Here is an 11,639-nt window from a genome sequence, read left to right as displayed (position 1 = left end):
CCCCGGCCGTTCCCCGCCTCAGAGCCGCCCCGCTCTCGGGTCGGTTCCTCAGCGCCTCCGGCACAACGGGCACCTCCGTAACTGCGCCGCTGCTGTGCACCACAGAGCAGCTCAGGGCGGCCGAGCAGCACCAAAAGCAGTTTGCATCAGTAAAATAGATCAAAAATAAAAATAAATAATATAGCCGTCTCTGCTGTTAGGTTCTTTTACAGACAAAATCCAACTCCCTGACAGGAGGTCATCTAAATTGGTCCTTGAACGCCCTTGCTGCTTACTTAGATGTTTTTAACTTAATTCAACCAGTAAAAAAGGAAATTAGAGAAAAGCACCAGCACAAACCTGTGAGCCTCTTTAACGATTAGGCTCATCAGTGGAAGATCCAATAAGAAGAGAGCCCTAATCATTAAAACAGGCTGGGTCTGAAGGCTGCAGCCAAGAGCACAATGACAACAACAAAATGAAAAGAAAGAGAAATCAGCATCTTAATTCCTCATAAGAAGGTCCTCATGGGAGGCCCTTTGGTCCTGATCCTGAACAGGTGGTTTGGAAGCACCTGAATGGATGGAGCTTATTTCACACAGACCTGTACAATTCATGTCAATCAGCCGAAAGCCTCAGAAAGCAGAAATTCCACTTAAAGCTGTTCCTGCATTGGGGCTCTTATATAGAATATATACAGTATATGAGGCACTAAACTCAGGCAGCAGTTTTAGTATTATAGTGAGATCAGCCCATTTTACCTTTGGGTACAGCACAGCATCCTCAGGGTGGCCGCAGCTTGGGCAGCAGATCCAGAACACACAGCTGGGAGGTGAAGAGAGACAAGGAAGACAGTCACGGTGCCTGGCTTCTACACCTGCCAGCACTAAGAAAGCTGAGAAACTGCCAGCTTCTCAAAAAGCATTGAAGCAGCTGTGATTGGCATCAATTGAGATGCAGCTGTCATCGTGGATCGGTTCTCCATTTATGAACCCTTCTCATGTGCTCTGAAACACTTCAGTCTATTCACACCGCGTAGCACACGGCCTAGTGATAAAGTGAGTTATTTTAAGACAAACCTCTTTGCAGTAGATAAAATGATGGTATATTATACTGACACTACTGCACTTAAGATTTTCAAATGCGTGTATTCACACACAGAACCTAATTATTTACTCTTAATTCTTAGCAGAGAATTCTGGAGAAGCTTATTAACAGGATACGTTTTCTGAAATGGCTCTTATTACAGACAGCTGCTGTTTGTGTCAGGGTTCCTGATTTGTACACCTGCCTATGAAGGACAGGGCAGGGTTCTGTGTTCACAGATTGATACCCATCAGCAGAAGAGCCACCTCCATAGACAGACTCGCACCAGGAAGCAGAGCCACTCCACCTTGCTGCTTCCCCACAGCAGCTTATACTCGAGCCTCCCACTTACCATGAAATCTAAACTAGAAAACACTCCTACACAATTCTGAAACAAAATCATTTGAAAGCAAAAGGTGTGTGACTTCACAGCGGGGGAGGCAGTTTGCAAGAAGAGAGGAACATAACCTTCTCTTGTAGAGACCAGGAGCAGGAGGGACACAGCCCTCTGCTGCTCACTGCCCGAAGCAAGGATGTGCTGAATAATTCCACGCGGAGCTCCTCAGAAGTGCTACAGTTTTGTTTTGCCTCATGTCTGCCCAGCTGGCACGAAGCAGCATCCTAGATCTGTTGTTCGGTGTTTATGAACAAGTGTGAGTGACATCCATGAAAACAAGGGAATAATCATGGAGCAGTGGAAACAGGGGAGGAAGGAGTGCTTATTTGTGAAAAGAGCCTCCCTGGCCAAGTCTGAGCCCAATTAATAATTTGGTCGAAATTCTCACAGTCTGAGTGAAGTGGCACAGAAAATGCATCAAAATCGTTAGAATAAAGCTCTTATTAAAATATCTAAATTACAAAATAATCCTTTAATACGCAAGATGAAGAACAGTCACAGTGAAGTTCAATTGCTCAAAAAATTCTCAGAGGCACTGAACAATTTCTGTATTAAGGAAAGCTTAGCTTCCACTTGACACATGTGCCCTATACAGAACAAATACGTCTTTGATCCTCCTTAGTCTGTATTGTTTAACAGCCCACTGAAATCAATACTTCATGAGCAGTTTACAACCAAAGTTTGTTCCTCCTAAAAGTTCCGTTTCTAAAAACATCACCTTCAGCCTCACAGGTTGTGAGATGCAAAACCCTCATGAAGAAGCACGAGGTCAAGGAAACAGAAAGAAAACACAAAACAAACCAGGAAGTGCAGAGGAGTGTTTGTACCACTGGAAGCCCTCTTGAAGAGAAACAGGGTCAGGCTTTGAGTCATTACCTCAATACTCACAGAGGAAGGATGCAACCGGACTTGGCACGTCAGAGCTCTGCATCGTCAGCTCCCAGTTATTAACACAGCTTGGGAAGAGCTGGCCTTCTAATTGCTGTCATGAGTTTATGTGCGCTTTGTATGCGCAGTGCTTCAGTTACGACATGAATCAGAGCACTGCTTCCAAATAACGACAGATGATAAGTACTGAGAAGTTATTGATGTAGATAATGGATTTTCAATCCTTTAGGATACTTCATTTAAATGAAAACACATACAGGAATAAAATTAAAAGATTTAAAGAGAGCAATGCAGTTTGAGAATAAAAACAAAGCTTTGTTCTTGCATCAGAATGTATTAGATCTTGCAATTTGCATATACAAATAATTCAGCAACATTCACCAGCATTAAAAACACAGCAAGATCAAATTATAAATGTAATAAAAGAAAATAATAATAGCTGAAACTGTATAATACATACATATATTATAAAGATCTGACAAATTAAATACACTTTGGTTATACAGAAAGGTTTCAATAGCTTTACGCTAGAAATGGTACAGGGAAACGAAAACGTCTCAAAAGGTTGAACACAGGTGGTCAGGCTGGTTTGAAAAGTTTAAAAACCTGATACGTAAAAATACCCTAAAAAACACCGGTAATTACAGTAAGCATTCTTCATTAAGGCCCAATTCAGCAAAGCACTTAAGGGGTTGCTCCAGGAACAAAGAGCCAATGGTACGGTGTGTCTTGTGGAAGAGATGTCGTCAAGCAAATGCTTAAATGCTCAGGTGAACTGGAACCTATCTTAACACATGAGAACGGTCAGTCAAGTCACACAGTGACCAAAACCACGTACAGATCAGAATGTACGGCTTCTAATCAACTATTTGGTGTTTCAAAGTCATTCCATGCAACATAGGAAAATTTCAAACAAAATTCAGGTATACCCATGTTGAGCCACAGCTCCCCAGCTCCAGGGCTGCTGCAACAGGCAGCCTCTCCGTTACCTCATCACAAGAACTGGAAAGCAAGCTTTGCAAATGGTTAAAAAAATAAACATAAAAATCACTACAGAGCTCTATTTGTGACTTCTGAACTATATTATTGTTGTGGTTCTTCTTCCTGTTTCCTCACAGATAATACAGTTAGCAACTACAATCCGAGTACCCACTGCACAGCTGATGGCTCAGCTGAGCTCCGTCCTGCTCCTTGCTCCAACAGACACCCGTTTGTCACCCACAGCCTAAATGTTTGTGGCGCTCCTGGGGACAAACGGGACCATAAGAGACACCTCTTTGGAGAGCAGCAAACACTTCCAGGCATTATGTTCTATCATCAGTGAATGCCTAGAGACACTCAAGGCCAGGCTGGATGTGGCTCTGGGCAGCCTGGTCTGCTGGTTGGCGACCCTGCACATAGCAGGGGGTTGGAACTGGATGAGCATTGTGGTCCTTTTCAACCCAGGCCATTCTATGATCATTTAACCTGACTCCATGTTGAAAACCCCACTGTCTCAGACCAAATTTATTCAGTGACTACTTGAAATCTGATACAATTTCAGCATGCAGTAGTAATGTAAACTTTGCATTCTCCTCATCAACACTCTGTGTTCTGAGTACATCTCCTAACAGCACGTCACAGCAAATGCTTTCTCTTTAAACAATCTCTTTAAGTGCATAATTGCATGATTTACTGTGCAAATAAATACAGAATTGCATCAGTGGGAAGACAAGAAGCAGGAAATGGCAGTGTTCAGAGCAGGGTGCTTCCAAGTTCTTAACCACACCTTTTCCACTCAGTATGAAAGTGAGGAGAGGCAGAAGGTGCTCCCGTCTCCTTGCAGCACTGCAATGCGTGACGCTCCTTGTTTGCAGCTGGGAGAAATGCTCACAGGAGTGGTGAAAGGATCCATTTCAGCTGCTTAATATTAAGTAAGGCTTTTATGTTTGCATTGATAAAACCCAGCCAACTGGACAAGACAGGACTATTGCATATTAGTTAGGTAACCGAAGTGTATATTCACCTATTTTGTGCTCATTAATTCCTACACGTGTTCTAAAGAGTGGAAAATACAGACTTCTCATTTGTTCAACATTCAAACATCCTGCAAGTTATGGACTTCCTTACCCCCAGGCACATCCTGTTCAGGGATATAATAAACACTTCTAAAACATATTTCCCCAATTATATTATCAGTAGTACTTTCATTAAAAATACATCTATATACACAATCCTATAATCCCCCTTTTAGATAAAGAAAGCACTCTTTTGCTGATAATACATATGGGAAGGTAAGAACATAAAGGAGTTTTCTTCCTGTTGCTCATGCTACGCTGTTCTTTTGTTGCTTCCCAGTCCTTTAACTTCGATTCTTGTTGAATCGAAGAGAGTTCATCTTCATTACTGTCCTCTGCCTTTTCTCACAGTAGCTGCAAATTATGCACACGTATACAGTGAAGCTCTATATCCATGGCCAACAAGGGCTGTAACGCCTATTGGTTTAGACAAATGCAAAATATACTCTCCTGATATGCAAAATATTGTCCAATAGTGACCAACTGACATTATTGTACTTCTAGACTGATTCAAGCTGGTATAATATTTAGGAAAGAACAAAATAAATGAACTTGGAAAGTCACATTAATTAAATCAGAAATTCCAACCTGCATTTCTAACGGTTGTATCCTATTGACAGTAGAACTCAAACCAGAGCTGCCATCCACGGGGAGGTTCTTACAAACAGCCTTTAAAAGCAATGGTATTTTCAGACATTACTATTACACACGAAGGGCCGTATTCTGATACCTGGAACAGTTCCTGTGCCTTTCACTGAGGCCATGAAATCAATTCCAAGTAAGCAGCAGCAGGTTATCACAACACGGCCCCAAATAAACATCTCTTTCCATTTGCTATTGGCTTCTGTGAAGGAAGGTTTATGGCCAAAACATGTTTCCTCTAAACAGATGTACCACAGCTCGCTATTTTAGTATGAAACGTAAATGTAAAGATGCATGAACCATCGCAGGGCAATGGCACTGCTGATAATTATCTGTAAGTGGAAAAAGAAATAATCAAAGAAATAAATCTTCAAGAATTATTTTACTGTTATTTAGAATAAAGATTTCTCTACCATCTCATAGTGATATACTCTATATGAACATTAGACTTTGCTTTAGAAGATATTTATATTTCCGAAATAATTTTGTACAGCAAATGCAACTTTTAGAGCAAACACAGGTCCTATTTACAGTCAAAAGTCAACAAACAAAACGACGTGGAATAAATTAATATCATATACAACTATTTATACAGACAAATTAAAAAATAAGGCAGAAGTTTTTCATTTAAAATTAGCATAATCGGAAAATATGTCGATGAAGTCTTGTACCACTCTGTAGCAGAATTCATACTGCTCCTGAAAAACAAGAAGACAGCAACATGTAGTCCGGTTGCATCACATGTTATGAATCATTGTTACGCAAATCCGAGTGGTAAGGGCAGCGTGTTCTAACTTGAGGCTCACAGCAACACCTGTCAGTTCAACCTCATCTCCCCCCATGTCTGCTCACTGCCCCACAGTTCCATGGGTCTGTGCTGTGTCCAGCTCTGCTTACGTTCCCTCCGGTCGCTGTGAGGAGCTCTGTCACCACAGACAGGTGAGCAGAGGACCTCAGCACGGGCACAGCCGAGCTGCAAGCACTGACCCACAGCAGTGCTGACACGGGAGGCTTCTCTCGTCTCACATATACCCAACTTTTTGTAACGGGCAAATGAGAACACCCTGACCCCACAGAACCACAGACCCGGCAGCACAGCATCCTCTTCAAAGCTGTCAGCTTCCCCTTTATGTGCAGAAGCAGCTGAGGATGAATCCATTCTGATTTTTTTTTTTTTTTTTTTAAATTAAAGGCAGTGGTACCTCTCTTTTGTCAAACAGGCTGATTCTTGCCTGTCAGTTAACATGATTTCAGCTTTCTAGGGGATAATTCTTCAAATGAACATCACTTCTTAAACCTGTCTCCTCACTCGGGCTGAGCTGCTGATGGCACCGGGCTGTTCCCATCGCGCTGCCACGGGTGGCTCTTCCTGGGCACCCCAGGGAGCCTGCCTGCTTAACTCCGGGCTTTAACAGCTTCACAGCAGAAACCGTGTGACAACGCAACTTCAAATGGAGAGAACATAAAGAAAACAGCTTCCCAGTTCTTTTTTTTTTTTTCCCTGAAATGGAGCTCCATTGGTAAACGCTGTCAGTATGTATCTACATCCGTAGCTGCCCCACTGGCGATGTGAGCCTGCCGCCCAGCGCTGTGTGTCCCAGTGATGGGACACAGCCCGAACCTGCAAGCATGCCTACGGCCTTCAGTGTGATTTGCTGGACTGCCCAATGACTAATACCTGACCAGAGATGGAACAGGCATCGGCTGGAAAACAGCACTGCACAGAAGCCATTCCAAAGCTGCAGCTCAGCTGGGGATATCCCTGGCAATTACATAACATTACTAAACCACAGAGCTGGAACCCCAAAAGAAAGATTTCCTCCCTGCAGATAATCCCGGTGGAGCTCTTCAGCCTCTTCCCCAGCCCACAGCAAGGAGAAGATTTCTACCTGGGAAAGTTGCTTTCAGATAACTGTTGCTAAAGGACTTCCTAATGGAAACTGTTACCAATATACAAAGTATCAGCGTTTCTATGTATTTTCGAAAAGAATGTATCCAAAAATTTTCTTCTGTTCATTCATAAGGAAAACCTCACACCAAGTCAGCATTTCTCCCTGTAAGTGACAACTGCAAGCCCATTAAGCCCCGACATTTGGATCTAAGAAAGAAATACGGAGCTATAGACATACAGCTTAAAAGGCATCTACTTCTTGACCACTGTCATCTGCAACACACACAAGATTTTGGCTTATTGAACTGTCACCGGTTCCTAACAAAGCACAGAACATTTAGCCAAGCTCTACCTTCAGAAAGGCTGTAAAAAAAATCTGGAAAAGATACAGATCTCTGATACCTTGTACATACACAGCCGTCATACATTATTTATTTCAACCTGCAACAAACCCCCTTTGTTCTCCTCCCACAAGGATATTTACAAACATACATCCTTTGAGAAAGATTCGGATTGTTAAATACCATACCAGTGTTTGCACCATATGTGGCCTCTGCAGTCTTAAGCTCTTCACAGCTTGAAATACATCTAAGAGCCCCTCAGCCTTCACTCGCTCCAGAATATTGCTGAGTGCAATGAATGTACCTGTCCTTCCAGCACCGGCACTGCAACACAAACACATCTGCTTGGCATACAGCAGGATAAAAACTGCAAAGACAATATTGATAGAGAATACCCGACTACTAATAGCGGCTGATTTTGTCACGCCAGCCATGCTGAAAGGGAGCCAGAATTAATCCAAATGAATTCTGAGCCAGGCAGGAACTGGAGTCACTGTTATAAACAGGAGAGGGAATGGCTGTTTACAAGGGTGGATAGTGACAGGACAAGAGGGAATACTCTTAAAGCTAAACCAGGGGAGGTTCAGGTTGGATATGAGGAGGAAGTTTTTCCCCCACAGGGTGGTGACGCACTGAACAGGTTGCCCAAGGAGGCTGTGGATGCCCCATCCCTGCAGGCATTCAAGGCCAGGCTGGATGTGGCTCTGGGCAGCCTGGTCTGCTGGTTGGTGACCCTGCACATAGCAGGGGGTTGGAACTGATGAGCATTGTGGTCCTTTTCAACCCAGGCCATTCTATGATTCTGTGATTCATTCTATGATTCACTGGAATTATTATTCCAAAGCAATGTGATGGACAGTGTCCAATCCAGCAAAAAGACTGTAACTGCTCTTACTATCTATGTAAATCACTTCTTTTCAAACAGGTAAGTTAATATAAGGAAAATCCAAATAAGTCTGCATGCAGGGTGATATTACATACAATCAAATAGAACTGACTGCTCCTGCCTCTAACCTGATTACAGCAAGCAACCAAATACAGTCCCCACTAACTGTGATTCCTTTTGTTCTGGCATGCTTCACTCGGGTTATTTTGCTCTTTTATTCACTTCAGACCACAATTCCATGCCAGTAAAATAGATTTGAGTGACTGTTACCTGACTTATGATACCTAACATCAGAGCCAACTAACATCAGAGCCAAAAAAAATGAAGTGCTTTTTCTTTCCTAATTGAATTGTAGCCCATGTGACACACACACGGATACAACCAAAACGATCCATCAACCATCAACAGTGGCTGTGCACTGCCAGGCCAATGGCTGTGATAGGGAGTAGTCACTAAAAACAGGCTGGAATTTAGCACTCTGTGGTAAGCTGAAGTAGAGGAAGATTCGCTGGATTGCAGAACAAGGAGAAACACAAAATAATTTATTAAATTTAAAAATTTAATGTTTTTAAATAATTTACAAGCAGGTGAAATGTAACCATGTGTCACTGCTCCTACTTTATTACCATCAAATGGAAAAACGTCTGATAAGCACAGCCCTATGAAAAGATTAAGTGCAAGTGCACGTATCCTCAGCTGGAGGAAAAACAAACAGGAATGCTGCATGGGATGCATCCTTCCCTTCAGGTAATTACTTTTATCAGATGAAAGACAAATGTGAAATCTAACAGGGCTGAGGTTTATTTGTCCTTAGCTAATCTGTAGTAACTGTAGGGGACTTTTAAAGTAACCCATGAGCGATGCTGTTTGTCTACAGCTCCAAAAACAGGAGGACAAAGATACGGAGTAACCCAGAATGCACAGTGTGCTCATCCACACGCTGCTCTCCATGTGTTCATGTTTATACTCCTCATGCTGAACACTCGCTCTCTTCCCAAAACGCATTCTCAGCATCTCTTTAAAGAGCTTGTTTTACATTGGCTGAAGAACTTTTTGGTATGGAGAACTGCATTTGAAATGCCACAAAGAAGTAGATTTGTTTCGTGGGAACGTGGCACTGCTCCTTTCGTACCTGCCTGTCTCCTTGCACTTCTTTCAACCCTCGCCTTATGGAAAGATAACTTTTCACTTTGACTCTCAAACTTCTTTTCTTGAGACAAGTTCCAGCGCCAAGGATGCTGTGAACATCATGGACTGGGCAACAGGCAGAAGGAAGGGGCTTTCAAACAACCCTGCAGTCTGGCATTGTTTATTACAGAGCAGAAAGAGACTGTGAGCTGTGAGCTAATAGAAGCCAGTGGGAGACACACACTGGAAGTGAAGGCAGTTGGGATTCAGCACAGATTGGCTTTGAATTTCATTGGCAACTCAGTCAGCAAAACCCTTCTAATCCACTTAGGGCTGTGCCTCTGTCCCACTTGAGAATCATTGTTTTCAGCAGTTCCTGAAATGGTTCATTAATAGTTGGAAAAAATGAACTGGAGTTTTCACAAGTTTAAGTGAGCACTCCCATAAACCAGTCTTTGACTTGAGATGTGTTTACTTACTCATAAATTTACATTCATTTACATCTGAAGCCTCAGATATGACTTCATGGAGCAGTTCAAGTATGCTGTGTAGGGGATGTCAAAACAGATGCAGCAGAAAATTCTCAGTGTGATAAAAGCTGGGGTGCATTGCGTGGTTACAATCATAGAAAAGAACAGAATCATAGAACTGCTCAGGTTGGAAAAGACCTTGAAGATCATCGAGTCCAACCACAGCCTAACTATGCTACCCCAGCTCTAACAGCCCTCTGCTAAATCACGTCCCTGAGCACCACATCCAAACAGTTGTTAAACACATCCAGGGATGGTGACTCAACCGCCTCCCAGGGGAGCCCATTCCAGTGCTTAACAACCCTTTCTGTAACAAACTTTTTCCTGATATCCAACCAAAACTTCCCTGGAAGAGAGCAATACGGTCTCCTCCTCTCAGCTTCCTTTTCCCCAGATTAAACAGCCCCAGTTCCTTCAGTCGCTCCTCATAGGGAAGTTAGTTTCATTTTCCATTTTTTTTCCCCAATTTCTTAATTGTTACAGTACATTTTGAGAAATCCAGGAAAAAAAAACCACATCAAATGATTAAGCCAATGCTTCAGAAGGGTTGCAATTCTAAAAGCTCAAAGTAGCAGCAGCAATGCATACCCCAGATAGTTCTCAGAGTCACAGAATGGCCTGGGTTGGAAGGGACCTCAAGGATCATGAAGCTCCAACCCCCCCACTACACGCAGGGCCACCAACCTCCACATTTCATACCAGCCCAGGCTGCCCAGGGCCCCATCCAACCTGGCCTTGAACACCTCCAGGGATGGACGGGGCATCCACAGCCTCTCTGGGCAGCTGTTCAGCACCTCACCTTCTTATGTATCTGATTTGTGTATATCAAAGACAACAACTGCTTTTACCTATTATTTTATTGGTTAGAACTATTTGATATTTAACCCACTGTCACTATTGCTCAGAATTTTACCTCCCCAGCTTTTCATTAAAAAGTGGCTGTTCAGACTGGTTAAATTGAAGAATCAAAATATCGTTGCTGGCATTGAGTTCAGCCACCACAGGGCTGGGGAACACACAGTGCCCCAGGAAAAACACATGAGAACAACAAAGAGCAAAACACTGCATAAGCAAAGAAGAGGAGAAAGCTTTAGCAATTAACACGTGCTACTGTAAGATCCCTATGTCCAAAAAAACTCCAACAAAACTGAGATCCCAGGATCTTTTCGCTTCAGCAGCACCTGAAAATGTATGACGCTGCAGAAAGCCAAAACACAGATCATACTTCTCAGGCTGAGACTGTTCAGAAACTCCTTAAAACTCACATCAGAACAAAACAGAAGTCAGCAGACTTCATTCTTCTGCAGAGAACAGCTCTAACAAAGTCAGTCCTAATTGTAACCCTTGCAGCACTCGGGTTCATCTATCAAAACACTTCCATGAATTAAATAATCAATTTTGAGGTCAGAGACATGCTAATTGTTCCTTTTCTCTATCTCTGCCTTATATTTCTTCACTTTTTAGGGATGCAGCCCACTGGCTCACAAAGGAGGGCTGCCCTAACAGCAGGCAAGCAGGAAAAAAAGAAAGTCTAGCACTCGGCTGACAGTGGGAAGGAGAAGGAGCCTCACCTGCAGTGCACTGTGATCGGGTGATTCCCCGTCTGCTGCTGCTGCTTTTGGACAGCTGCAATCAGGTCAATCATCCCTTTTCCTTCCGCAGGAATGCCGATTTCTGGCCACCCATGGAAGTGGAACTGCCGAACCAGCCTGCTTTGCTTCTCTTGGTTACCCTACGTGCATGCAAAGAAAAGGTTCATCCAGATGTTAATTCCAGACAGAAATGAACTTCATACCTTAAAGATAAGCATAGGT

At 43.0% G+C, this 11,639-nt stretch overlaps 1 protein-coding gene across 10 annotated transcripts in view; it reads right to left on the bottom strand.

The window, feature by feature from the left end:
- Positions 1-2,644: 2,644 nt before the first annotated feature.
- PTPRE (protein tyrosine phosphatase, receptor type E) overlaps positions 2,645-11,639 on the bottom strand; it is an 82,143-nt gene continuing 73,148 nt past the window's right edge. For all 10 annotated transcript variants that reach the window (XM_046943133.1, XM_046943136.1, XM_046943134.1 and 7 more), the window contains 3 exons: positions 11,397-11,557; positions 7,470-7,605; positions 2,645-5,747 (listed from right to left, as the gene is read on the bottom strand). In XM_046943133.1, coding sequence (XP_046799089.1) covers positions 5,673-5,747; positions 7,470-7,605; positions 11,397-11,557 — 372 coding nt within the window. In that variant the 3' untranslated portion in view covers positions 2,645-5,672. The remainder of the gene's footprint in view (positions 5,748-7,469; positions 7,606-11,396; positions 11,558-11,639) is intronic.

Source organism: Gallus gallus, chromosome 6, assembly GCF_016699485.2.
Source record: "Gallus gallus isolate bGalGal1 chromosome 6, bGalGal1.mat.broiler.GRCg7b, whole genome shotgun sequence".
NCBI classification, from domain to species: domain Eukaryota; kingdom Metazoa; phylum Chordata; class Aves; order Galliformes; family Phasianidae; genus Gallus; species Gallus gallus.
This window is presented reverse-complemented; position numbering and strand designations above follow the sequence as displayed.